Source organism: Cyrtonyx montezumae, unplaced genomic scaffold (genome assembly GCF_038088225.1).
Source record: "Cyrtonyx montezumae isolate F1298 unplaced genomic scaffold, pur_monq_1.0 scaffold_59, whole genome shotgun sequence".
Classification (NCBI taxonomy): domain Eukaryota; kingdom Metazoa; phylum Chordata; class Aves; order Galliformes; family Odontophoridae; genus Cyrtonyx; species Cyrtonyx montezumae.
This window is the reverse complement of record NW_027072066.1, coordinates 314,113-340,288: the sequence shown is the minus strand read 5'-3', so window position 1 is coordinate 340,288 and position 26,176 is coordinate 314,113. Positions and strand designations below refer to the sequence as shown.

The 26,176-nt window shown below is 64.6% G+C and overlaps 3 protein-coding genes across 4 annotated transcripts; 2 read left to right on the top strand and 1 right to left on the bottom strand.

The window, feature by feature from the left end:
- Positions 1-722: 722 nt before the first annotated feature.
- LOC136056855 (dehydrogenase/reductase SDR family member 4-like) lies at positions 723-3,469 on the bottom strand. Of its 2 annotated transcripts, XM_065749221.1 has the most exons (8): positions 3,347-3,469; positions 2,808-2,985; positions 1,816-1,917; positions 1,666-1,736; positions 1,532-1,583; positions 1,293-1,427; positions 918-973; positions 723-838 (listed from the first exon to the last, which is right to left on the bottom strand). In XM_065749221.1, the coding sequence occupies exons 1-8, from the start codon at positions 3,457-3,459 to the stop codon at positions 724-726; spliced, it is 822 nt and encodes a 273-aa protein (XP_065605293.1). In that variant the 5' UTR covers positions 3,460-3,469; the 3' UTR covers position 723. The 2 variants fall into 2 exon arrangements, with proteins under 2 accessions (XP_065605293.1, XP_065605294.1); XM_065749222.1 differs by lacking the exon at positions 1,293-1,427.
- A 327-nt stretch (positions 3,470-3,796) lies between these two features.
- On the top strand, positions 3,797-23,484 carry LOC136056845 (capping protein, Arp2/3 and myosin-I linker protein 3-like; the record flags this gene model as incomplete). The annotated part of the gene is given in 39 exon segments (XM_065749209.1): positions 3,797-3,917; positions 4,550-4,644; positions 6,351-6,378; positions 6,381-6,400; positions 6,866-6,931; positions 7,604-7,725; positions 8,619-8,895; positions 8,897-9,091; positions 9,900-9,973; positions 10,383-10,401; positions 10,403-10,459; positions 10,884-11,008; positions 12,852-13,006; positions 13,397-13,483; positions 14,027-14,136; positions 14,483-14,560; positions 14,635-14,711; positions 15,761-15,865; positions 15,939-16,008; positions 16,110-16,191; positions 16,274-16,370; positions 16,641-16,695; positions 16,792-16,964; positions 17,044-17,112; positions 17,737-17,765; positions 17,768-17,829; positions 17,908-18,006; positions 18,805-18,954; positions 19,593-19,706; positions 19,787-19,968; positions 20,604-20,691; positions 21,063-21,143; positions 21,451-21,517; positions 21,606-21,676; positions 22,189-22,250; positions 22,594-22,658; positions 22,831-22,901; positions 23,001-23,094; positions 23,171-23,484. Coding segments are annotated over 39 exon segments (3,825 nt in total), but the record flags the coding sequence as incomplete, so codon positions are not given.
- A 38-nt stretch (positions 23,485-23,522) lies between these two features.
- Positions 23,523-25,935, top strand: RNF212B (ring finger protein 212B). The gene is made up of 10 exons (XM_065749208.1): positions 23,523-23,705; positions 23,781-23,833; positions 24,468-24,536; positions 24,610-24,725; positions 24,785-24,867; positions 25,239-25,289; positions 25,369-25,411; positions 25,518-25,570; positions 25,699-25,735; positions 25,821-25,935. The coding sequence occupies exons 1-10, from the start codon at positions 23,588-23,590 to the stop codon at positions 25,933-25,935; spliced, it is 738 nt and encodes a 245-aa protein (XP_065605280.1). The 5' UTR covers positions 23,523-23,587.
- Positions 25,936-26,176: the final 241 nt, after the last annotated feature.

The following is a 26,176-nucleotide window of genomic DNA, read 5'->3' as shown; positions in this document are numbered from 1 at the left end:
TTAGCGCTAATAGGGAGCAGGAGGAAATGGGGACGTGGCAGGAGGTCCCTTCAACACCGTCCAGACCGTCACCCCCACGTGGAGCACCGTGACGGCGCTCCACGACGGCTCCGAATGGAAACCTCTGCGCTGTAACCGGGGCAGTGTCACTGGGTTTATTGCGGGATCCAAAAATGCCAAAGCGACCCCGGATTTACCTGATAACTCCTGGAATATCCCCTACGGATCCCAGTGTCCCTGTGGGGGCCCCCATGGGCCTCCACGCGCCTACAGATTGCCCCACATGCCCTATATTGACCTCAGTGTCCCTACGGGTCCTCTACATTTCTCCGTGAGCACTGTATCCCTCACAGATGTCCCCAGACACGCCGTACGGCCCTCAGTATTCCTTAGAGGTGGCCCAGATGTCCCCAGACGCTTTTGGAGGATTCCGTATTCCCTGTTGATCCCCCCCTAGAAACGCTACGGGGACAACGGGAGGGGACACCGTTGGGCCTTCAAAGACCCCTATGGCGCACCCAGAAGTTTTCTGCAGGCCCCAGCTCCACCCTGGATAGCCCCACACGCCTCCCGTAGACCTACACGTGCCCCACAGGTCCCCTCATCCTCCCGGACTGAACCTCAGTATCCCATCAGATGTCCCCAGAGCCCCCTTACACACACCGATGTCCCCCACCCCCCACCCCGAGGTGCCACGTGGCGAGGCCATCCCTCTGGGGTCCCCTAGAGGCGGGAGGGGGCCCCCCCGGCCACCACCACGGTCTCGCCCATCACGTAGGAAGCGGCGGGGGAACAGAGGAACGTCACCACGTCGGCCACGTCCGACGGCGTTCCCAACCTGGGGACATGGAGGAGAGCACGGGGTGAGCCCTCGTCACCGCCGCCGCGCGGCTCCCCGAGCCCAGGCCGCTCCCCACCTCTCGATCCCCATGGAGGACATCACGCGCTCCTTGGTGGCCTCGTCCTCCCACAGCTGCAAGAGAGGGACCCCGCGGACATCAAGCCCCGCCCACCACCGGGACCCCACCCACCCGAGCCGACCTCCCATTGGTTACCACACCGCCCGCCGCCCGGAGGCCCCGCCCGCTCCACAACCGCTCCCGACCGAGGCTCCGCCCCCTGTGCACCCACACCCACAGCAGGCCACGCCCCTCAGGCACAAAGCCCCGCCCACTCTTCTACACCCCACCCAACCCCGCCCCTTATAAAACAGGCCACGCCCCCAAGCTCCCCCAGGCTCCGCCCCCCGCTCCCCAGGCCCCGCCTCCCCGCTCCACAGGCCCCGCCCTCACGGCAGCGCTGAAGCGGGTCCGGATGAGGCCGGGGGCGACGGCGTTCAGGCGCACCCCGCGGGCGCGCAGCTCCGGGGCCAACACCTTCACCAGCCCCAGCAGCGCCGTCTTGCTCACGCTGTAGGGTCCCAGCGCCTGCGGGGCACAGCGCTGATCGCTCCGCGTCCACCTCCCCCACCCCAAATCCTGCCCCACCGGGACCTCCTCCTGCCCCTCCCCCCCCCCCCCCCTCAGCTCACCGGGAAGGGCATGAACCCGGCCACCGACGTCACCAACACCACGGCCCCTCCGCTGCGGGGAGAGATGGAGCGGCGTCAGGTGGGCGTGGCCTACGGGTGCCCCGCCCACATCATCAGCCCCGCCCCCTTCTCACCCCCTCTTCTCCATGTGGGGCACCACCAGCTTCACCAGCATGGCTGCTGCGGTCACGTTCACCTGGAAGATCTGGGGGGTAGAGCCACGGGGAGCGGTCAGTGGGTCAGTGGGTCAGTGGGGAGGAGGGCTCGGGGTGGGGAGGGGTCACCTTCTCCCAGGCCTCCTCCTCCACCTCCAGGGTGCTGCCCATGACCGGGTTGACGGCGGCGTTGGAGACCAGGATGTCAATGGCACCGTAGGTGTCCAGAGCCTGGGGGAGGAGTCACCCCAAAGAGTAACGGACCCCCAAAGATGACAGGGTGACCCCATAACCCCACGGGATACCCACAGCGCCTCGTGGATCAGTGGGGCCCCCCACGGACCCGTGAGATCCCCCACAGAACAAAGGATGCCCGCAGTGACACATAACCCCACGGGACTTCTCACAGAGCCACGACCCTCCCCATAGAGCCCCCTGGAATGATGGGGACCCCATAAAGCCCCCTGGAATGATGGGAACCCCATAGAGCCCCCTGGAATGATGGGAACCCCACAGAGCCCCCTGGAATGATGGGAACCCCAATAAAGACCCCTGGAATGATGGGTACCCCATAAAGACCCTTGGAATGATGGGTACCCCATAGAGCCCCCTGGAATGATGGGTACCCCACAGAGCCCCCTGGAATGATGGGTACCCTAATAAAGACCCCTGGAATGATGGGAACCCCACAGAGACCCCTGGAATGATGGGAACCCCACAGAGAGCCCTGGAATGATGGGAACCTCATAGAGCCCCCTGGAATGATGGGGAACCCACAGAGCCCCCTGGAATGATGGGGAACCCCCCACACCCCACAGAGTGATGGTCCCCCCAAGAACTCTCCACAGAACAATGTAATTTCCGTGGTGCACTATAACACCGTGGGACCTCCCCATCCACAGAGCTCTATGACCCCCCGGGACCCCATAGCCCTATTGCACCCCACAGCCGCACAGTCCCCCATCTCCCCCAGTAACCCCATTATCTTCATAACCCCACTGCCCCTGCATAACCCCACAGGCACCCATAGACCCACTGCCCCACGCAACCCTATTGCTCACCATTGCACCACAGCTCCCCATCCCAGCCCCACTGCCCCTCGTCACCCCACGTCCCCTCACCGTCTGCACCAGGCGCTGCCGGTCCTGGGGCTTCCCCACGTGGCACACCACCCCACTGACCTCCAGCCCCCGGGCCCGTAGCTGCTCCACGGCCGCGTCCACGTGGGGCTGACGCCGGGAGCTCAGCAGCACCCGGGCCCCCGCCGCCCCCAGCCCCTCCGCCACCGCCAGCCCGATCCTATGGGGAGGAACGGGGGCACTCCGGGCAGAGGGGTCCTTGGGGGAGCACGGGGGAGTCACGGGGACGTGGGGATAAATGGGATGGCGGGGGGGGGGGTTTATGGGGGGTAGCGGAGGAACGCTGGAAGTGTCTACGGAGTCAAAAGGGTTACGGGGGGGGGGGAGGGGGCGGGGGGGGGGGGCAGGGAGGATTTGGGTTTGATAGAGGCTATGGAGGGGTTCACGAGGAGACCACTGGGGGGGTCTTCGGGGTGGTGAAGGGGGCACACGGGGTTATGGGTCACCGGTGGGGCAAGGGGAGAAGGGAGCGGGGAGTGGAGGAGCCGGGGGGAGGCCGTGGGGCGTCGCGGGTCACTCACCCGTCGGTGGCGGCGGTCACCAGAGCCACTTTCCCTTCCAGGATCCTCCCGGAATTCGGGGTACCCCCCCCGGACAGAGCCCGCAGTCCCGCTCGCCCCATAGCGCCCCACATCGCCCCGCACCGCCCCACGGCCTTTGCCCCGCGAGGGGAGGGGCCGGGAGGAGGGGGCCACGAGCGCTTTGGGGGGTCGAGAGGGACGACGGGGGGGGGGGGGGGGGGGGGGTGGGGATGTGCGGGGGGACGGCAGGGGGGAGGGGCGACAGGGACGGGGAAGGGGGGAGTGGAGTCGGGGGGACTGGGAGGAGCTGGAGTTATGGGGGGCTACCGGGGGAACAGGGGGGCTGAGCTCGGAAGGTACTGGGGGCAGCGGGCCGTACCGGGCAATGGGTGGATCCTGGCGGGGGGGATGCTGGGGAGGGGGTTACTGGGGGACGCGCCGGACCTGCGCTCGGGTTCCTTCGGACGTTTCCGGCACCGCTCGGGAACTTCCGGCCGCGCTCGGCTCGGCTCGGCTCCTCTCGGCCGCGGCATGGCCCCGCCGGCGGGGGACGTGTCCCGGGAGCTGCAAGGTACCGGCCCCCAGGCCCCCGGGACCCCGCGTCCCCCCCAGTTCACCCCGACGCCCCCTCACATCCCTCCATTTCACCCCCAACCCTCTCGAATTCCTCCGATTTCCCGCTAAATGCCCTCAGTTTTCCATTTCATCCTCCCGTTTGCCGCTGAATCCCGCCCGGTTCCCCTCATGTCACCTCACATCTCCCCTTTTCCTCTCTATCCCGATTAAATCGCTGTTTCCCCGCGGTCCGTCCACCATTTCCCTCTCTTTCCCCCTCAAATCCTGCCCAGGTCCCCACGCTTCCCCCCAAATCTCTCAATCTCCTCTCCTTCCTCCCCCCCCCCCCCCCCCCGTATGCAGTATCCCCCCCACAAACTCCTTAGCCCCATCACCTCCCCCCACATCCCTTCCACGCTTCCCCACGTCCCGCCATAACACCCCGGACCCCATAACCCTCCACATCCACCCCATAACCCGCCCAGAGCTCCCAGTACCCCCCCTCCCCCCCCTCCTTTCCCCACCGTGAGCGCCGTCCGTGGTGCTGAACCCCGCGCGGGGCGGGGAGGGGGGCAGCGGCGGGGGGCGGCGGGGGGGGGGGGGTTATTGGGATGAATCCTTCCCCCTCCTACCCCCAACCCCATTCAGAAAGCATCCGCCGGGCCCTGGGCCGGCCCCGCATCCGCCTGCTGCTGCGCGCCCGCCTGGAGACCAAGCCCCGGCGGCTGGAGGAGAGGATCCTGGTGGGAACTGGGGGGGGCTGGGGGGCACTGGGACGGACCTGGGGGGTGCTGGCAGCACTGGGAATACTGGGAGTGAGCTCGAGGGACGCTGGAGAAGGAATGGGGACACTGGAAGGGGGGCTGGGGCATTCGGTATTAAAGATCTGAGGGTTACTGGGAGCACTGGGAGGCACTGGGACTTTGAATAAGGACAGTGAAAAGGGGTTGGAGGCACTGGGATTACTGGGAGGCACTGGGAGCACTGGGAGGACTGGGAGCACTGGGAGGCACTGGGACTTTAAATGACAGTGAAAGGGGGTTGGAGGCACTGGGAGGCACTGGGAGCACTGGGAGCACTGGGAGGCACTGGGACTTTAAATAAGGACAGTGAAAAGGGGTTGGAGGCACTGGGAGCACTGGGAGGCACTGGGAGCACTGGGAGCACTGGGACTTTAAATAAGGACAGTGAAAAGGGGTTGGAGGCACTGGAGGCACTGGGAGGCACTGGGAGCACTGGGAGGCACTGGGACTTTAAATAAGGACAATGAAAAGGGGTTGGAGGCACTGGGAGCACTGGGAGCACTGGGAGCACTGGGAGGCACTGGAGGACTGGGAGGCACTGGGACTTTAAATAAGGACAGTGAAAAGGGGTGGAGGCACTGGGAGCACTGGGAGGCACTGGGAGCACTGGGATGTACTGGGAGCACTGGACTTTAAATAAGGACAGTGAAAAGGGGTTGGAGGCACTGGGAGCACTGGGAGCACTGGGAGGCACTGGGAGCACTGGGAGGCACTGGGACTTTAAATAAGGACAGTGAAAAGGGGTTGGAGCACTGGGAGCACTGGGAGCACTGGGAGGTACTGGGACTTTAAATGACAGTGAAAGGGGGTTGGAGGCACTGGGAGGCACTGGGAGCACTGGGATGTACTGGGAGCACTGGGACTTTAAATAAAGACAGTGAAAGGGGTTGAAGGCACTGGGAGCACTGGGAGGCACTGGGAGCACTGGGAGGCACTGGGACTTTAAATAAGGACAGTGAAAAGGGGTTGGAGGCACTGGGAGCACTGGGAGGCACTGGGAGCACTGGGATGTACTGGAGCACTGGACTTTAAATAAGGACAGTGAAAAGGGGTTGGAGGCACTGGGAGCACTGGGAGCACTGGGAGGCACTGGGACTTTAAATAAGGACAGTGAAAAGGGGTTGGAGGCACTGGAGCACTGGGAGCACTGGGAGGCACTGGGACTTTAAATGACAGTGAAAGGGGGTTGGAGGCACTGGGAGGCACTGGGAGCACTGGATGTACTGGGAGCACTGGGACTTTAAATAAAGACAGTGAAAAGGGGTTGGAGGCACTGGGAGGCACTGGGAGCACTGGGAGGCATTGGGAGGCACTGGGAGCACTGGGAGCACTGGGAGGCACTGGGACTTTAAATAAGGACAGTGAAAAGGGGTTGGAGGCACTGGGAGGCACTGGGAGGCACTGGGAGCACTGGGAGCACTGGGAGGCACTGGGAGGCACTGGGAGGCACTGGAGCACTGGAAGGAGAACAGAGCCGCGTGAAGGGGAAATGGGCTGCACTGGGAGGGAGGTTGGTGGCACTGAGAAGGAAAAGGGCCAACTGGGCGGCTCTGGGAGGTCACTGGGAGCACCGGGGGGCACTGGGAGGGGTCCCAGCTCTTACTGGGGGGCACTGGGAGCGCTGGGTGCCAGCCTCTGTCCCGCAGGCCCTCGCTGCCTGGCGCCTGCACCTCTTCGGCCCACGGCTCCGGCCAAGGTGAGCCCTCGCGTGGGAAGCCGTGAGCGTGCTCGAGCGGGGATTTGCACGAGGATTTGCACAATCATTTGCATGAGGGCGTTCGGAGGGGTCCGCGTCCATCCCATTGCACGAGAAACCACGTGAGCATTTGCACGAGTCTGTTCCCTGGCACGAGGGTTCGCACGAGGGTTCGCACGAGCGTTTTGCACGAGGGTTTGCACGAGGGTTCGCACCGTGTTCCGCAGAGGGACCTGTTTGCACGGTGCTGTCCTTTTGCACAACTGCTCACGTGAAGGCTTACGTGGGAACTGCCACGGGGATTTGCACAAGGATTTGCACACGTCCGTGCACGAGGGATCGCGCGCACTCCGTCCTCTTGCACGAGGGCTCCCGCACTGCCGAGCCCTTCCACGTCTGTTTGCACGGGGATTTGCACGCCCGCCCGCCTTCCCGTTTGCACAGAGGTTCCTCTTTTGTCGCCAGGCCGAGGGTTCCCTGAGCGTGCTGGAGATCCGCTGCATCAGTGCCACCAGCCCCCACCCAGGTACCGTCCCTTCCCAGTGCGGACCAGTATGGACCAGTATGGACTGGTGACTCCCAACGACTTGCCCAGGATCCATCCCGAGCCTCCCAGGGTGCCCCAGTGCCTTTCCAGTGACTGCCAGTACCCCCTAACGATTGCCCAACTCATTCCTTTATCTTATAATGCGTCCCAGTATGGACCAGTACGGACCAGTGGCCCTCCACTGCCTGCAGAGTCTTCATGTGGTGACTCCTGTGCCTCTCAGGCCCTCATAGTATATCCCATCGCCTCCCATTATGGACCAGTATGAACCAGCCAGCCGCCCCTCCCCCCCAGTGCCCTCCCAGTGCCCTCCCCTCCCCCCCCAGTGCCCTCCCAGTGCCCTCCCAGTGCCCTCCCAGTGCCCCCCCGTCCCTCCTAGGACGCGTCCCGTTCTGTCCCCATCCTCCCAGTCTCGTCCCAGTATGTTATCTTTACTTCCAAGACATCCCAGTGTCTCTCCACTGCGCGTCAGTACCTCCCTGTAAACCTCCAGTCTCTCCCAGAGCCCCTCCCAGTATATCCCAGTGCCTTTCCAGTATGTACAACTCCCTCCCCAGTCCCCTCCATCCCTCTTAGAGAACACAAATCCCCCCCCAGGATCCCCCAGCATCCCCCCCCCGCCCCTCCCAGTGCCTCCCAGTACACCCAGTTCCTAGGTGCGCCTGGACACGGAGCGGGGTCCCCTGGCCCTGGCCCTTGCCACCCCCGCTGCTGCCGCCTGCCTGGCCCGGGAGCTGGGAGCTGCCCTGGGGAGGGCCCTGCCCTGCGCTCCCCCTGTGTGAGCCATACTGGGATATACTGGGAGAGGGCTGGGGTACAGCGTGGGGGGGGGAGGGGGTACAGGGAGGGGACTAGGAGGCATTAGGAAGGAGCAGGAGGGAGAGGAAAGGGATTTGGGGTATACTGGGAGCGGTCTGGGAGGGGTTTGGGAGCACTGGGTTATACTGGGAGCGGTCTGGGAGGGGTTTGGGAGCACTGAGTTATACTGGGAGCGGTCTGGAAGGGGTTTGGGCAGCACTGGGTTATACTGGGAGCGGTCTGGGAGGGGTTTGGGAGCACTGGGGTATACTGGGAGCGGTCTGGGAGGGGTTTGGGAGCACTGAGTTATACTGGGAACGGTCTGGAAGGGGTTTGGGCAGCACTGGGTTATACTGGGAGCGGTCTGGGAGGGGTTTAGGCAGCACTGGGTTATACTGGGAGCGGTCTGGGAGGGGTTTGGGCTGCACTGGGGTATACTGGGAGCGGTCTGGGAGGGGTTTGGGCAGCACTGGGGTATACTGGGAGCGGTCTGGGAGGCGTTTGGGAGCACTGGGGTATACTGGGAGCGGTCTGGGAGGCGTTTGGGAGCACTGGGGTATACTGGGAGCGGTCTGGGAGGGGTTTGGGAGCACTGGGTTATACTGGGAGCGGTCTGGGAGGGGTTTGGGAGCACTGGGGTATACTGGGAACGGTCTGGGAGGGGTTTGGGCAGCACTGGGGTATACTGGGAGCGATCTGGGAGGGGACTGGGGGCACTGGGGGGCGCCGGGGTGGGCTGTGGGGCCGTAGTAGTGCCCGAGGTGCACTGGGATGAACTGAGACGGGGATGGATGTTACTGGATGACATCGGTGGGGTTACGGGTTGGGGGTGTGGGGTGGGGGTGGGGGTCTCACGCTCCTCCCCACTCTCAGTTGGACCCTCCCCCCGGCCCCGCCCCTCGACACCTCCCCCACATCGGAGAGCTCCGCCTCCAGCGGCCCCAGCGTCTGCGGTGAGGGGCGTGGCTTCTGTACAAGGAGGCGTGGCTTCTGGGAGGGGCGTGGCCTATGGGGGGGGTGTGGGGGCGTGGCTCGGAGAAAGGGCGTGACCGTTGAGGATGGGCGTGGCCTCTATGTAGGGGGCGTGGCCTCAGGGAGTGCTGTAATGATGGGGAGCGTCCGTGAGATGCGGGAAGGGGCGGGGTTTGTTTGGAGGGGGCGTGGTTTTATCACAGACAGGCGTGGTCTGGGGGGGCGTGGACAAGAGGGGCCATGCCTTCTCCGCCCCCCTCCCCCCACTCCTTTCCCTTCCCCCCCACCCCCCACTCGCGACAGGGGGCTTCTCGGACACGTACGCGGCACTGTGTGACTACAACGGGCTGAGCTGCCGGGAGGAGGTGCAGTGGGTGCGTGGAGGGAACTGAGGGCTGTGGGGCTTTAAGGGGTTCTCGGGGGGGGGCGCTTTGGGGGGGGTCTCTGGGGTCCCTGGGGGGTTTTGGGAGGTCTGTGGGGTCCCTGGGGGGTTTTGGGAGGTCTGTGGGGTCCCTGGGGGGGGCTTTGGGGGGTCCATGAGGTCCCTGGGGGGGGCTTTGGGGGATCTCTGGGGTCCCTGGGGGGGGCTTTGGGGAATCTGTGGGGTCCCTGGGGAGGCTTTGGGGGGTTTATGGGTTCCCTGGGAGGGATTTGGGGGATCTGTGGGGTCCCTGGGGGGGCTTTGGGGAATCTGTGGGGTCCCTGGGGGGACTTTGGGGGGTCTATGAGGTCTCTGGGAGGGCTTTGGGGGGTTTATGGGTTCCCTGGGGCCCTTTTGGGGATCTGTGGGGTCCCTGGGGGGGCTTTGGGGGCTTTATGGGTTCCCTGGGGCCCTTTGGGGGCAGTCTTTAAGAGAGCACGTGGGGTGTTGGATCCGTGGGGTTTATGAGGAGCTTTCTTTTGGGGGGGGGGTTGTGTGATTCCTAGGGGGGGGGGGTGTGGCCCTGAGGGGTCTATGGAGAAACTTTGGGGGGTCCTGGGGGGTTCAGGGGGGTCTGAGTGGATTGTGTCGTCCTGCGGGATCGGTTGGGGTTATTTGTGGGGGGGTTTGGCAGTGCTGGGAAGCAAAGATCGGATGTGGCTTTAGGGGGTGGGGGGGTGGGGGGGGTCTGTGGGGCCTATGGATTTTTCGGGGGGGTGTCTCTGGGGGGCTATGGGGGTTTTGGGGTCCCCCCCTCCCAGGACGTGGACACGCTGTACCACGCGGGGGAGCGGCGATGCTTCGACCTGCGGGACTTCAGCCACTTGGAGAGCCGGTGATGGTGGCACTGGGAGCACTGGGAGGGACCGGGTGTTACTGGAGCACTGGGATTGCGGCTGAGGGGTGGCTGGGAGGGACTGGGTGTTACTGGGAGCACTGGGAGGGACCGGGTGTTACTGGGAGCACTGGGACTGTGGCTGAGGGGCAGCTGGGAGGGACCGAGTGTTACTGGGAGCACTGGGATTGTGGCTGAGGGGCTGCTGGGAGGGACCGGGTGTTACTGGGAGCACTGGGATTGCAGCTGAGGGGCAGCTGGGAGGGACCGGGTGTTACTGGGAGCACTGGGATTGTGGCTGAGGGGCAGCTGGGAGGGACCGGGTGTTACTGGGAGCACTGGGAGGCGGCTCGGGGCTACTGGGAGGCGCCGAGGGGTCACTGGGCGCTTACTGGTGGCACTGGTGCAGGGAGCTGGCCCTCGCGGTGGGCAGCGCTGGGCTACAACCGCTGGTTCCGGGGGCTGTGCTGCCGTGACCTACGCCTGGTGGGTACCCCGGCCCCACAGCCGCCCCACAGCCGCCACCTGGGGACCCCCCCCAACTCCTTTCCGCCCTCCCGAACCCCCCCACTTTCCGAGTTCCCCCCATTCTGGGGGGATCCCTCTGTCCTCATTTCCCAGCCCCCTCCATTTTCGGGGTCCCCCCCCCCCAACGCCTCACTTCCATCCCAGCGCTGGGGCTCCCGGAGCCCCCCCCCCCCCCCACTCCCCCCCCCCAATCCTCTCCTGGGGTCCCTGAGTTTCGGGCCCGCTCAGTTTTGGGGTTTCCCGTTGTCCTGCACAGCCCTTCCTCCCCGTTAACCCTCCGCGCCCCTGGTTTTGGGTGCCCCCCCCCCCCCCCCCCCCCCCCGGTTCTCAGGGTGGTCCCCACGTTGGGGTGCTGCCCCCAACGCGGCGTGCCGCGGTGCAGAGCAGTGAGGTGCAGGCCCAGGTCCTGCACGCCGTGCGCCGCTCGCCCGCGCTCGAGGAGCTGATCCTGGACAACGTGGGGTTTACACGCGTACGCTCGGGGGGTCTATTCCCACGGGATTCGGGGTGTGCACCCCGAAACGGAAGGGGTGGGATTTGGGGGTTGAGTGGGGGGGGGGAGGGGAAGGGGTTAGGATGGTTGTGGGGGGATTTCGGGGGGGGATTATAGTGGAGCGGTTGGGGTGACGGGGGGATTGGGGGGACATTACTGCGGGAGTTGGGGGGTTTGGGTTGATTTTGGGGGGTTGGGGTTGATTTTGGGGGGTTTGGGATTGATTTTGGGGGGGGTTGGGGTTGATTTGGGGGGAGATTTGGGGGGGAATTGGGGTTGATTTTGGGGCATTGTGGTTGATTTTGGGGGTTGGGGTTGATTTTGGGGGATTGGGGTGTATTTTGGGGGGATTGGGGTTGATTTGGGGGGGATTAGGGTTGATTTGGGGGGGGGTTGATTTTGAGGGGGATTAGGGGTGATTTTGGGGGATTGGGGTTGATTTTGGGGGGGTTCGGTTGATTTGGGGGGAGATTTGGGGGGAATTGGAGTTGATTTTGGGGGATTGGGGTTGATTTTGAGGGGGTTGGGTTGATTTTGGGAGGGTTGGGGTTGATTTTGAGGGGGGTTGGGGTTAATTTTGAGGGGGATTAGGGTTGATTTGGGGGGGTTGGGGTTGATTTTGAGGGGATTAGGGTTGATTTTGGGGGCATTGGGGTTGATTTTGGGGGATTGGGGTTGATTTTGAGGGGGATTAGGGGTGATTTTGGGGGGTTGATTTTGAGGGGGTGGGGGTTGATTTTGAGGGAGGATTGGGGTTGATTTTGGGGGGGTTGGGGTTGATTTTGGGGGATTGTGGTTGATTTGGGGGGGATTAGGGTTGATTTTGGGGGTTGGGGTTGATTTTGGGGGTTGGGGTTGAGTTTGGGGGGGTTGGGGTTGATTTTGGGGGATTGTGGTTGATTTGGGGGGGATTAGGGTTGATTTGGGGGGTTGGGGTTGATTTTGGGGGGGTTGGGTTGATTTGGGGGGATTGGGGTTGATTTTGGGGGGATTGGGGTTGATTTTGGGGGGGTTGGGGTTGATTTAGGGGGATTTAGTGAGGTGGTTTTTCTCTGGGGTGGTTTTGGTTGGTTTGAACGGATTCGGGGGCGGGGGGCGGAATTTTGTGTCTCGGGGGGCCATGTTAAGGCCATTGGGGATTTTTGGGGGCGATGCTGTAAGTTTTGGAGGGAGGTGTGGATTTTTTTCATCGATTTGTGGGGGATTGTTCTGGGATTTTTGGGGTCCAGGGCCTCTGGGAGGTTCTTTGGTGGAAACGTGGGGCATTTTGAGGGCGGTTGGGTCCTTTAGGGGCATTTTGAAGGACTTCGGAGTACCTGAAATCAAACTGGGGGGGCACGAGGGGCTGCGATGGGGGGGGGGGGGGTAGGGGGCGATCTGAGAGATTTAGGGGGAAATTTTGAAGGTGGTCTGGGGGATTTTGGACGGATTTCTGGGGTCCCCCCATTTGTTGGTGCACCGAAAACGTAGGAGGGGAAATATCCGCCGCTTTTGGGGTGGAGTTCGGAGGAGGATTTTGGAGGGGATGTGGGGGGGGATTTAGAGGGGTTTAAAGGGATGTGGCGCCTTGCGAATAACGTATGTCCTCTATCCCATAATATCCTGTATGGAGGGGGACGGTCTAAGCGGGAGATCTCGAGGGGGTGTGGGGGGGATCCCGTGGGGTGCTGGGATGTTCCTGGGGGTGGAAAATGGAGATGTGCCCTCGGGCTGCGGGGAGGGGAGGTTCTGGGGGTGAGGTGGGGGGCACTGGGGATTCCTTTCTGGTTGGGGGGCAGGAGGAGGGTCCTGGGGGAGAGTGGGGTGGGCTTCGTGTTTCGAGAGAGTTCCTGGTGGGTTCTGGGGGGGGGGATGTAGGGTGAGATGTGGGGGTGTTTCGGGGTTTGGGGTGCCCAAATTCGGTGTTCTCCCCCCAAGGGACTTCGCCTCCCGGTTGGCAGCGGCGCTGGCGGCGCACCCGGACCCACCGCTGCGATGCCTGGAGCTGCACCGCGGACCCCTGGGGGACAAAGGTGACCCCCACGTCTTCACTGCACCCCAGAATCCCTACTGCACCCCAGAGCCCCCCCCGTGGCACCCTTACAGCACCTCACAGATCTCCCTAGGACGCCCCAATTCCCGCAGTGCACCTCAGATCCTCTCCTTGCACCCCGGCTCTTCCTCCAAATCCCACCCCCCATGCCCCCCAATCCCATCTCTGTATCCCCCTACGAACTCCTACTCCCCCCTCCACTCCAAGACATCCACTGCCCCCCCCCCAAAAAATCCCCCACATTGGCCCCAGATCCCCTGACTCCCCGATTCTCCCCCCCACCCCCAGATCCCTTCTTTGCTGTTCCCCGAAACTTTTGGGATCTGCCCTTATTTTGTGGTCCCCCTCTATTTCGGGGTCCCCTTCCCAGGGCTGGCAGCGCTGAGTCAGCGCTTCCTGGGGCTGCCGGGGGGACTGCGACGGCTGCGCCTGCCCCACTGCGGCCTGGGGGCACGAGGTGAGCTTGGCAGCGCTGTGGGGTGTTGTGGGGTGAGGGTGCTGAGGGTGGGGAGGGGGTACGCAGTGTGGGAGGGGATATGAGGGAGGCCGTGGGGTGACCCATAGGGTTTCGGGGTGCCCTGTGATGGGGACCCGTAGGGCTGCTGGGCGCCCATTGAGGATATTGGGGTGTCTTCTGGATTACGGGATGCCCCATAAGGTTTTGGGGTGCCCACAGCTTTATGCAGACCTATTGGGTGATGCGGAGCCCCGCGGGGATATGGCAGTGCCCATGGAGGTGTTGGGGGGCCCACGGAGGTTATGGGGGACCCCCTGGGTTGGTGGGGGGGGGGTCAGTGGGATCCTGGGATGGCTCTGCAGCAGTGGGGGGCACCCTAAATGCAGTCCGGTTATCGGTGTGAAGCCGATGCTTTCTGGGATCTGGGGAGTGCCCTGGGGATATGGAAATATCGGGGTGCTCATGTGTGCTGTGGTTCTGTGTGCTTCCGTGGGTTCCTGTGGGTCTCCTCCATGGGTACCGCACCCCACCCCTGCCCCACAGGACTGGCGGCGCTGGGCCGGGCGCTGGGAGCAAACCCCGCTTTCCGCAGTGCCCTACAGCTGCTGGACCTGGGACACAATCCTGGGCTGCTGGGCAGCCCCCACGGCGCTGTAGGATGGGAATGGGGTGCTGTGGGGCCGGGATGGGGCGCTGTGGGGCTGTGGGGCAGTGAAGGGCAGCGAGGGATACTGGGGTTTGGACATATGCTATGGGGCCGGAGAGATGCTATGGAGTTGGATAGGTTGTGTGATGTTGGATGGGGTGCTATGGGCTGGAGCAGGAGTTGTGGGTCTGGGGAAGTTGCTGTGGGGTTGGAGAGGGGGCATGGGGCAGGGTGCAATGGTATGCAATGGGGACGAATGGGCGCTGTGGGACTGGCTGGGGTGTGTGGTGCTATGGGGCTGGGTGGTACACTACGGAGCAGCCATGGGGTCAGGCCCTACTCCACACCTCCAGGACCTCTTTGCCTTCCTGGCCCAACCCAACGCCCTCCTGCACCTCGACCTGGCTTCCACTGACTGCGCCCTTGATGTGGTGAGGGGCTGTGGGGTCGCCATGGGGCTGCCGTGGGGCAGTCGTGGGGCTGATGGCCCCCTTGTGCCTCCCAGCTCTTCGGGGCGCTGCTGCACGGCTGTTGCTCACGGCTCAGCTACCTCAACGTGGCCGGGAACAGCTTCTGCCACCGGTCAGCTCCTGCCCCACACGTCGATGGTGGCTGTGGGGCAGGGGGCAGGTGGGGGCTGGGGAGGTGGTTGGGGGCCCATTGAGTTGGAGTACCCCACCGGTCAGTCATGGAGACACGTGGGCTGTCTGGAGTGCCCTTGGGTGGGTGGCTGCCCCACTGCTGGGTGGTAGAGGACCCCTTTGAGCGCTGCAGCGCCCTAACGGCCCTCCAAGAAATGCCCCAGGGTGGTCGAGCACCCTGCGGAGTGGTGGAAGGACCCCTCTGGGCACTGGAGCACCCAACTGGCCGACCTCTTGGGGGATCTGGAACATCACTGGGTGGTTGAACATCCTGTTATGTGGTCAGGATCCCCGTTGGGTGGTCAGGATCCCCGTTGGGTGGTCAGGATCCCCGTTGGGTGGTCAGGATCCCCACTGGGTGGTCAGGAACCCACTGGGTGGTCAGGATCCCCGTTGGGTGATCAGGATCCCCGTTGGGTGGTCAGGATCCCCACTGGGTGGTCAGGAACCCCGTTGGGTGGTCAGGATCCCGTTGGGTGGTCAGGAACCCGTTGGGTGGTCAGGATCCCCGTTGGGTGGTCAGGATCCCCGTTGGGTGGTCAGGAACCCCACTGGTTGGTCAGGATCCCCGTTGGGTGGTCAGGATCCCCGTTGGGTGGTCAGGATCCCCGTTGGGTGGTCAGGAACCCGTTGGGTGGTCAGGATCCCCGTTGGGTGGTCAGGATCCCCACTGGGTGGTCAGGATCCCCGTTGGGTGGTCAGGATCCCCGTTGGGTGGTCAGGATCCCCACTGGTTGGTCAGGATCCCCGTTGGGTGGTCAGGATCCCCGTTGGGTGGTCAGGATCCCCGTTGGGTGGTCAGGATCCCGTTGGGTGGTCAGGAACCCCGTTGGGTGGTCAGGATCCCCGTTGGGTGGTCAGGATCCCCGTTGGGTGTCCAAGTGTTGCTCCGTTGGTTGCCCATCGGGTTTTGGCCGTACCGTCTGTCCTGGGGAGCGCGTCGTTGACCCAGATGGGTGGGGCTGATGGGGCTGTGCTTCCCCCCCCCAGGAGGACACGCGCGGTCCCTCCCGCCCTGCAGCAGTTCTTCTGCAGCACCTTCGCCCTGTCCCACGTCAGCCTGGCGGGCGTGCGGTTGCCCCCTGACGCTCTCAGGTGAGCGTCGTAGCCCGGGGCCCTGTGCCCTATGGGAGATGGATGTGGCCGCGTCGTGACGTGCCTCCCCCAGGTCTGTCCTGCAGGGATTGGCCGCCAACACCCACCTGAGCGACCTCCACCTGGACCTGAGCGGCTGTGAGGTGGGGTGGGGATGGGGCCCAAAGAGGGCAGGGACCACGCGGGGGGCTCTGCCCCTCACAGCCTTCTCCACCTCTGCCCCATTCTTCGTGCCGTCGTCCAGCTCCGCTCTCCGGGCGCTCGTGTGCTGGAGGAGCTGCTGGGGGGCATCAGCGCGGTGGGCAGCCTGGACCTCTCGGACAACGGTGAGAAGAGGGAGAGACCCCAACGTGGGGTCTGTCCTGGAGCCCCGCCGCTAGCTCCCCTTTCTCCCCACGCTGCTCTCAGGCTTCGATGCTGATCTGCTGACGCTCGTGCCGGCCCTGGGGAGGAACAAGGCCCTGAAGCATCTGTGGTTGGGCAAAAACTTCAGCGTCAAGGCACGGTGAGTACCTCTGGGGGGCTCTCCCCGCTCCCATAGGGCCTCCTGAATCCCCACCGGACCCGGGGAGGGTCAACGGGAACCATCGGCGAGTCCAAGGAGGTCCACTTAGTTCCTAATGGCCAAAGTTGTGTCGCGGGAGCCCACCGAGGGCTGGTTGGCCCCACTGTGTCCGTGGAGGCCCACCAAGACCCCAGAGTTCCCACGGACGTCCTCCGGGACCCCGTGGGTCAGGCCGTGTCCATATCCCACCGCTTTTTCTCCCCCCATCAGAACGCTGGAGGAGATCCTCCACAAGCTGGTCCAGGTCATCCAGGAAGACGACTGTGTGAGTTCCCCAGGGGACGGGGGGATGGCAGGTGGACATCCGCTGGTGCCGGTCCCCCTGGCCCCATCTCGTGCCCCCCTCTGCCCTCCCCATAAGTCTCTGCAGTCGCTGTCAGTGGCGGAGTCGAGGCTGAAGGCCAGGACCTGTATCCTGGTGAACGCTCTGGGCAGCAACGCCTGCTTGGCCAAAGTGGACCTCAGCGGGAACCTCATGGAGGACATGGGTGCCAAGATGCTGGCCAAGGCCCTGCAGATCAACAGCACGCTGCGGTGGGTGGGTGGTTTCACGGGGAGGGGGGGTGTCAGGGGTGACCCGTCCACCCCAGTGTCACTTGTGATCCCGTGGCAGGAGCCTCAGCTGGGACAGGAACAACACGACAGCTGTGGGCTTCCAGGACATCGCCAGGGCCATGGAGAGGTGAGCGGGACCCCCAGCACGCTGCACCGCGGGTGGGCACCGCATCTGGAGCGGGTGACTGCCAGGTTCAGACAGCAAACCAGGGCTGGACACGACCCCTGGATCTCCAGGCAGGTCAACCACCTTCTGGACCTACTTGTCAGTCCTGGACTGTGCAACTGGTTATTCCATGCAGGTGGACGGGTTACCAACCGGTCAACTGGTCCTAAACTGGTCAGCAGGCTCTAGGCAGGGTAACCCATCCCAGTCAATGGGTTCCCAACTAGTAAAGTGGTTCTAGACTGCTCAACAGCATCTGGACCAGACCACTCATCCCAGGCTGGTCAGTTGCAGCCCAGCCCCATCTGTTTCTAGACTGGTCAAACGTGTCTAGACCGGACAACTATCTCACAGCAGTCAACTCACTCAAAAGACGCCAACGCGATCTCAGCTAGCCAACTGGTTCTAGACTGGGCAACCACCTCCAGACTGGTCAGTCGTCTTTAGACCAGTCAGCTCATTTCAAGCCAGTCAATGGGGCCCGGTCTGGGCAACCGGCTCCGCCGTGATTAACCAGCTGTAGACCAGCCGACCCACTGTATGTTGGCCAGCAGAATCCCACGCGGGTCTGTGTCTTCTCAACAGCAACCACACCTTGACCTTCATGGCTCTTCCCTCTGCGACCTCACGTCGGCCTACCGTAGTGCCCCGGAGCGGACGGACACGGGTTGGCAGCAGGTGGGTGGGTGGGGGCAGCTGGGGGTTCCCTAAAATTTGTGTTTGTGAGTCTCAGGCGTCCCCATTTCCTTCCTGAAGATCCAGTGGTGCCTCCTACGCAACGGCCGCGGTCCCAAGGTGCCGCCCGAGCAGGTGCTGCGGCTGCAGCGCGGCATCGTCACCAGCACGGCCGAGCAAGTAATCCCCATGGGCGTGGGGAACCTGGGGGCACGGGGGCACCTGTGGGGCAGGAGAGGACAGATGTGGGGCTGATTTGTGGCAGCCATGGGGCAGATGTGGGAAGGGAGAGGGATGGGGGATAGTGGCCAGAAGGGCGCTCGGGACTGGGGTGGGTTCTGGGGCAGATATCGGGGTGATTGTAGGTGTTGTTGAGGGGTTGTTCTGGTGGTTCCCAGGGGCAGATATCGGGGTGATTGTAGGTGTTGTTGAGGGGTTGTTCTGGTGGTTCCCAGGGGCAGATATCGGGGTGATTGTAGGTGTTGTTGAGGGGTTGTTCTGGTGGTTCCCAGGGGCAGATATCGGGGTGATTGTAGGTGTTGCTGAGGGGTTGTTCTGGTGTTCCCAGGGGGCAGATATCGGGGTGATTGTAGGTGTTGTTGAGGGGTTGTTCTGGTGTTCCCAGGGGGCAGATATCGGGGTGACTGTAGTAAGGGCAGAATCTGGCGGTGCTGCAGGAGTGGCTGCTGAGATGAGAGGAGAGCTTGTGAGAGCATAGATTCATAGGTTCATAGGCACAAGAGGTTGGAAAGGAGCTACAAGATCATCTCGTCCAACCATCCTCCCGTCACCATCCCTACCCACGGAGCTACTAAATCCAATCCCTCAGCAGTTGCAAGGACGGGTGGTTGCTGGGGGAGCGGGACGTGTTCCCGACAGAGCGCTGGGGTGATGGGGGGGCAGGGGGACGGGGGGTGCTGCCGATGGGATGCGGGGGGCAGTTGCTGAGGGGATGCCGGGATGGTTGCCAGTTGCCAGGGCTGTTGCCAAGGAGATGTGCTGCAGATGCTCTGTCGGCTGAGCGGACGCGTGCAGGCGGCGGCGCGGGGGCTGCGGGGGCACCCAGGGGCCCAGCGGGACCTCGCGGAGGCGCAGGAGCTGCTGCGGGAAGCCAGGAACGCCCGCGCGGTGAGCACCCCAACAGGTCGTACCCCACAGAGGCAGCTGGAGCCCCAGCACCCCCACTGTAGCCCCAGCAGAAAGCCCCGCAGCACGGGGCCACGAAGTGCAGCATCTGACCCCAAACTGAAGCATCTTCTCCCGCAGAAAGAACCCTCAAAGAAACCCACGGGACCCCAGCATCCCCTCCCCCCCCTCCTCCTCCTTCCCCCCCGGATTTGATCCCCATGACCTCCTATGAGTCCCACTGCTCTCCTGCCCCCCCAGTGACCCCTATGGTCTCCCATGAGCCCTGTGGTGTCCCATGACTTCCCATCACCCCATAAGCTCATGACCCCCGTCACTCCTATGGCCTCCCATATTGTCCCTTGACTACCGTGACTCTCATAACCCCTGTAAGCCCCCCCCCCTCCCTGCCCTGTGACCCTTCTTCCCTCCCCACGATCTCATAACCCCGTGACCTCACGTGTGACCCCATGACCTCACGAGCCATGACCACCGTGACCTCGTGACTGTCACGACTGCCACGATCCTCCTGAACTCCCGTGACCCCTACGACCTCCGTGCCCCTCCACGACCCCGTGACCTCCAATGACTTCGTGGTCACGGGAGCACCTCCTGACCCTGTGACCCCCCCCCCCCCCCAGCTGTTCCCCAGCCTGGCAGCGCTGGGACCGGCGGGGGCTGGGGCGGGGCCGCTGCAGCTCCTCCTGCAGGGCGTTGCTGGGGATGTGGCCAAGGCTGTGGACAAGGAGCTGGAGGTGAGCGCTGGGGGCACTGGGAGGGACTGGGAGGGCCTTCCTGGCAGGTGCCCCTTCCAACCAGACCTCCCCTTCCCCAGGTGCTGCTGGAGGCGCTGCTGGGCCGGGCCGCCGAGCTCTGCCCCCGGGCCACAGCGGCTGGGGTGTGGCCTGGGGGGGCGTGGCTCGGGGGGGCACCTCGGCCACGCCCCCCACTGCCCCCCGGCCTGGCCCCGGGGGCACTGCTGGAGCGGGCAGGGGAGGAGATCCGGGAGCAGCTGGGGTAAGGGGGCACGGAAGGGGGGGGGGGGGGGGGTTGGGCGTACTGGGATGGACGGGTTGGTTGGGAGGGAGCGACGGATCGTGGAAGGGCACTGGGATGTGTTGAGAATGACTGGGATATACTGGGAGAGCGCTGGGATAGTCGGAGTGGTAGAGGTAGCATTAAGAATGACCGGAAATGCGCTGAGATGTACCAGGAAGTGGATTGGGGTAGATCCAGAGTGGACTGGGGTAGATCGGGATGTGCTAGGAGAGCACGGGGGTCCACCAGGGTCGATTCAAAATGACTGCGAGGACACTGGGAAACACTGGGAAGCCACTGGGGTGCACTGGAAGCAGGTGGGGTGCACGGGCGGGATGCTGGGATATAGTGGAATACACCTGGACGTGCAGGGAGGCACTGGGGTGTACTAAAATGGAGCTGAGTTACACAGGAAGGGCACTGAGAGTTACTGGGGGAGCGCTGAGGGGGACCGGGAAGCACTGGGACATACTGGGAGGGACGTGTGGGAGACTAGAAGGGGATCAGGGAACACTAGGAAGAGATTAAGCTGCGCTGGAATGTACTGGGAGGGCACTGGTGCCGACAAGAGGGTGTGCTGGTGCTGCCACCACCCCGAGTGCTCCCGTGGTCAGGGAGGTGCAGCTGGCACTGGTGACGTCGCTGACGCAGGCGGTGGTGGCTGAGCTGCTGCGGGAGCTGCGCCGTGTCCACCAAGCACTCGTGAGTCCCCCTCCCCACTCCTACAGCCCCCTGGTCCTCCCCGAGCCCCCAGAGTACTCCAACACCCCCCAAGGTTCTTCGGTTCCCTGAGGTCCTCCAGCTCCCGTTGGGTTCTCCAGCATCCTATGGGCACCGCCGACCCACGGAGGTCCTCCAAGACCTTTGGGGTCCTCCAGGACCCTTCCAGATTCTCCGACATTCTCTGGTGTCCTCCAGCCTCCCAAAGTCTTCCAGCATCCTCCCAGTCATCCAACAACCTTTGGGTCCTCCAACAAACCTCCGCAAACGCCCCCCGGAGTTCTCTGACACTCCTTCGGTCCCAAACCCCACAACATCCCCCCGCACTCTGAAATCCCTCCATGTGCCCCCAGGCCCAGCACCTGCAGGATCCAAGGAGCCCCCCGGGGCAGGAGCCCTCCAACAGCACCGACGAGGAGCTTGGCATTGATGCTGTAAGAGGGGGGGCAAAAGTTTGGGGGGACCTCCAAAATCCAGGGGTGATGTGTACGCCATGGAGTTTTGGGGTGTTGGGGTGCCCTGTGGGTCAGAGGGCAGATCTGGGGGGAATTCACGGGCTTTGGGGCCTTCACTAGATGTTATGGGGTGCCGTGTTGGGGGGATCTGGGGGAAGGTTATACATGGGGGTGAAGCAAAGGAGTTTTGGGGGTCCCCTAAGGATTTGGGTGTAGTTGAGGGTGTTGGATTCACGTGACGATTTTTGAGATGAAACCAAAGGACTTTGGGGTTCTTCCCTCGGAGGACGCACTGACGCTGCAGCGGCACAGGCGCTGCTGCCGCCGCACCCGTCCCCCTTCTGCCTTCATGGGTGAGCACCTGCATTGCCATGCATCATCTCGCCTCACTGAACGTCTCCGTGCTTTGTTACGCATCATGGCACATGTCAATGCCCCCAGGCCAGCCCGAGGGCCTGGAGTCCCCGTCGCCCCCTAGGAGCTCAGAGGGGGATGCCAAACCCCACCCACTGGTGAGTGACCCTGCCCACCACGACCGCGCCCTGCCCGTTGCCCCCTAGCCCCGCCCACCAAGCCACAGCCCCGCCCACAGACCCGTAGCCTGTCCCACAGGCGCTGCTTTTAGGCTTGCAGCCCTGAGCACTGCTGGACACGCCCCACTTTACAAAGCCACGCCCACATGGACTAGGCCACGCCCAAAAACGCGTGGCCACGCCTCCAAAAGCACGTGGCCACGCCCCTCTGTGTCTTAGCTCCAACCGCAGCCACGCTCTGCTGGCGTCAAGCCCCGCCCACAGCCGCATAGCCCCGCCCCCGGGGCCCCACCGGAAACCCTTAGTCACACCCCCGCCGTGGCCACGCCCACATCTCAACCGGAGCCCCGTCTTTCCCGATCTCGGCCCCGCCCACTGCGCTACCTGACCACGCCCATAAAAGGCTTTGCCCCGCCCCCTCCCGGAGGCCCCGCCCCCCGCTGGGGTAACGCGCGTGGCTGCCATTCAAAGTGCCGTGCTCCTTCCCTCAGCACTTCAGGGCCCCCGAGGCGCAGGCGGTGGGGGGCTCGCCCCAGGAGGAGGAGTTTGGCCGGTGAGCTGGGGCTGAGGGATGGGGAGGGGAGCGATGGGGTGCAGGAGGCCGTTTCCGAGGTGGTGAAGGAGGGATCAATCGGGGTCCGCGGCAAAGGGGGGAAGCGATTCAAGTCCAGGAGAAGGCAACTGGGAATACGGCAGAGGGGGTCTGAGGAGGTAACTGGGGGTAACGGGGTGCGAGTGAGCTCTTCTGGTGTTACGGGGTGCTGAAATGCGGCAACAGTGCTTTGGGGGGGGGGAATACGGGGAGTCCTGCAGAGGTAACGGGTTAATTTGGGGTCCTGGAGTTGAAGGGGCAATAGGAGGGTTCCTGGGGGTCACCCGCTCTGCATCCCCCCCAGGCTGCCACCCACAGTGCCTCCCTATCCCCAGGAGCATGGCTGCAGCCCGGGCACAGAGGAGCCAGGTGGGGTCCCCCTGCCTAACGCTGCCGGTTGTTCCTGGACCCTCCCATAGGGCCGTGGGTTCCCCAGAGCTCCCTCTCTCTGTGAAGGACACCCTCCCCAAAATTATTTCTTACCCCCCTCCCCCCGCCAAAAAGCGTTTCTTTAATTTACATTCCCCGCCCCGTCCCGCAGCCCCTCCCCACGCCGGCAGTCCTGGCGCGGAGTGGGCGGGGCTTCCTTCCCCGAAGACCCCTCCCCCTCAGGTGAGTGACAGGGCGCGGTCAGCCAGGCCCCGCCCACCGCCGGGAGGGGGCGCGGGGCTTCGCACTGGAGGCTCCGCCCCCCCTCGCGCCCGTCCCCAGGCCCCGCCCAGGTTGGGGGCGTGGCCCCCACAGCGCTGCAGCGGCGACGGAGAGGGCGGGGCCACCTCGGAGGCCACGCCCACCGCTCCTACAGGTGCGGGGACGGCAGAACGGAGGGGGGCGGTGGGGGTCCCGAGGGGCAGTGCGGGACGTCGGAGCCTCTCCCGCAGGGACTTCGGACAGGAGCCGCCAGCTGCCCCCCCCCAAGCCCCAGCGGAGGCAGCGAGCCCACTCCTGTGACAAAGGGGACGCTGGGCCCGGGCCGGGAGGAGGAGGTGAGGCTGCTGCGGTGCTCCGGGGCCGTAGGGGGAGGGGGCACCCGCCTCCCTTCACCGCTTGGACGGTCGCTTCTCCCCGCAGGCACCTGAGGGGTGGGGTTGGCAGGACGCCGCGACGGCCCTCAGCGACGGGAATAAACTTTTATTGGAGAACAAAGCTCAGGAAGTGTCATCAGCGGCGGGAAAACCGCAGCCGGGCGCCCTCCCCCCCCCCTCCCCATCCCCCCCCCTTTCCCTACGCGCGCTCCGTTCGCGCCGTTTGGGCGCTCTCCCTCAGGCGCTTCCCGCGCTTTTTCTCTCCTCACGGCCATGGCCGTCCCCCCCGCCCGGGATTGGATGCACTGCAACCGCTGCTACCGGCAGGAAGGCGCGCGCTTCTCCGTCACCAGCTGCGGGCACGTGCTGTGCGAGGCGTGCCCGGGCACAGGTGGGGGCTGTTGTGTTTTGGGGGGGTGGGTGTGCCGCGCTTCGGAGCGGCCCCCAACCTCGGCCCCTCGCGCAGGGCCGTGCCCCGTCTGTGCCGCCGTGTGCCGCCGCTTCCCCGTCCCCGAGCGGGTGAGTGCGTCCCGGGACGGCGCGCGGTGTTCCCCCCCCAACCCCTCCGAGAACGCCCCTGGGAACGGCAGTTTCGGTTCCCACCCCCGCGAGCCCCGAGGACACCTTCTGCACCTCCACCTTTGCACACTTACACCGCTGCGATGGGCACCGCTGGGAACCCCCCTGGGCTGCTGCTGTGAAAGCATCTGCCCGCGTCTTCCTCCCACGTCTTCCACTTCATCCTCCTCCTCCCATCCCATCTCTCTCCCCTCACATTGTCTCCCCGTCCTCCTTCCTCTCCCTCCCCCCGTCCTCCTCCGTCTCCCTCCCCCCGTCCTCCTCCGTCTCCCCGTCGACCTCCCCCCCGTCTCCCCGTCGTCCTCCCCCCCGTCTCCCCGTTCTCCTCCTCCCTCCCCCCCACGTCTCCCCGTTCTCCTCCTCCCTCCCCCCCACGTCTCCCCGTTCTCCTCCTCCCTCCCCCCCACGTCTCCCCGTTCTCCTCCTCCCTCCCCCCCACGTCTCCCCGTTCTCCTCCTCCCTCCCCCCCCGTCTCCCCGTCCTCCTCCTCCCTCCCCCCCCCCCCCCACGTCTCCCTATCCTCCCCTCCCATGCCTCCTTCCCCCCCATATCTTCCTCCCCCCTCCCTCTGCAGCCAGAGGAGACGCTGTTCTTGCAGAGTCCGGCCGCCATCGCCCGGCAGCGCCTGGCACACATCTCTCAGGTGAACGATCCCCACCATCACTGAGCCCCCCCGCCTCCCCCCCCCCAGCCAACCCCCCGTTTCTCCCCGTCAGGCCTGGCGCTTCCAGCAGGCACAGGTGGATCTGCTGCTCGCCTCCCACCGCGACGCAGCGCGCCGGGCTGAGGCAGCCCTGCGTGACGCCCGCCGGGCACTGGACTCCAAGCAGAGGTGAGCGTTGATGGCTGGGGGTGCCCCCCACCCCCCAGCCTCACTCAGCCCTTCCACAGGGAAGCAGAGGCACTGCGGAGGGAGAACGGGGAACTGCGGAGGCACCTGCGGGAGGCGGAGGTCGCCCTTTCCTTCTCTAACGCTCACCCCCTTTGTCTCCACCTACGACTTACTTTTCTCCAGTTCTTCTGGAGAACTTCTTCGCTCTGCTGAGAGCCCACCTCCATCCCTCTCACAGCCCCTCCTTAGAGGGGTTCAGACCGAAGCCCCCCTTTACCCACCGTACCCCTTTCTCCCCACCTAACACCCCCTTTTGCCAAATTAACCCTTCTTTCCTTACCTTTCCCCAGTTATCCCTCCACTCGTCCCCATTTTACTCCAGTTTTCCCCACCTGAACTCCTTCTCTCCCCACAGGTCTCCCCCACCTGGCGGTCGAGCAGGTGAGCCCCAAGCATCCGACCTTTGGGAAAGGGGGGGGAGGGCCCAACAATCAGCGCCCCATATTTCTCCACGCAGGAGTAGCACTCCTCGGCCCATCGGCATCACTTCCCCAGCAACGACAGGTAGGACCCCCCCCATCTCACCTGTCCCCCCCCCCCTCATTTCGAGAGGAGCTCCATTCACAGGCTCTGCCTGCTCTAGTCACCCCACAGCCTCGGCGGCAGCTCAGCGGGCAGCTGGTGAGGTGAGCAGCCCCCCCACATCGCCCCACTGCGGAAACCGAAGGAGCGCCCTCACATGTGCGAGGTCTCCCCCCTCCACCCACACGGGCCCCCCCCTCCGTCGTGCAGCCGCTCGGCCTCACTGGAGCACCCCTCGGCCAACAGCACCCCGACGTGGCTGGGTGAGCCCCCACACCGCAGCTGCGAGCACCCCCTCCTCCAGCTGCCACCCCCCCGCGCCCCCCGCCCGCTGCCCTCATAGACCCACAGAAGCCCCTCGGCTGCCCCCTCTGAGCCCCTCTCCCCGCAGCCCCGCCCCCGGCCTCCACCCGCGCTCTGCCCCACAGGTGAGTGGAGCGGGGTGGGGGTGGGGCCGCGGTTTGCGGGCACCCCGGGGTGTCCGCGCGCCCACTTCTGCCCCCTCCTCCCCAGGGACGCCCTGCTGGCTTCCCGCCCTGCACGGTGGGGTCCGTTCAGCACTCCTCCGCCTCCGGTCACCATCCTGCCCGCTGAGCGCCTTGCGGGCCCGCAGCCGCCCCGGGGCTGAGCCCCCCTCCCCGCCATATAAAGTTTCCTAGCCGTTACAGCCGCCGTCTGTCGTTGTTGGGGTGGGACGCGCGGTTGGGCGCCGGAGATGCGCGCTCCCGCGGTGCAGCCGCGGATAACGGAGGGCGGGGCGCATCAAAGCCAACCGCGGGGCGCGCAGCTCCGCGTCCCGAGCCCCGGGACCGGACCGGGTCGGCTCCGCCCCGAGCCGCTCCGGCCGTACGGTGACGGCGCGCCCGGTC

Excerpts from the sequence above, each read along its gene's own strand:
- LOC136056855 (XM_065749221.1), bottom strand. The coding sequence starts at position 3,459 with ATGTGGGGCGCTATGGGGCGAGCGGGACTGCGGGCTCTGTCCGGGGGG. Across the intron at positions 1,737-1,815 it reads AGGAGGAGGCCTGGGAGAAG|ATCTTCCAGGTGAACGTGAC; the intron begins GTGACCCCTCCC and ends TCTACCCCCCAG. Across the intron at positions 1,584-1,665 it reads CCCCACATGGAGAAGAGGGG|CGGAGGGGCCGTGGTGTTGG; the intron begins GTGAGAAGGGGG and ends CTCTCCCCGCAG.
- RNF212B (XM_065749208.1), top strand. The coding sequence starts at position 23,588 with ATGGCCGTCCCCCCCGCCCGGGATTGGATGCACTGCAACCGCTGCTAC. Across the intron at positions 25,412-25,517 it reads CTCAGCGGGCAGCTGGTGAG|CCGCTCGGCCTCACTGGAGC; the intron begins GTGAGCAGCCCC and ends TCCGTCGTGCAG. Across the intron at positions 25,736-25,820 it reads ACCCGCGCTCTGCCCCACAG|GGACGCCCTGCTGGCTTCCC; the intron begins GTGAGTGGAGCG and ends CCTCCTCCCCAG.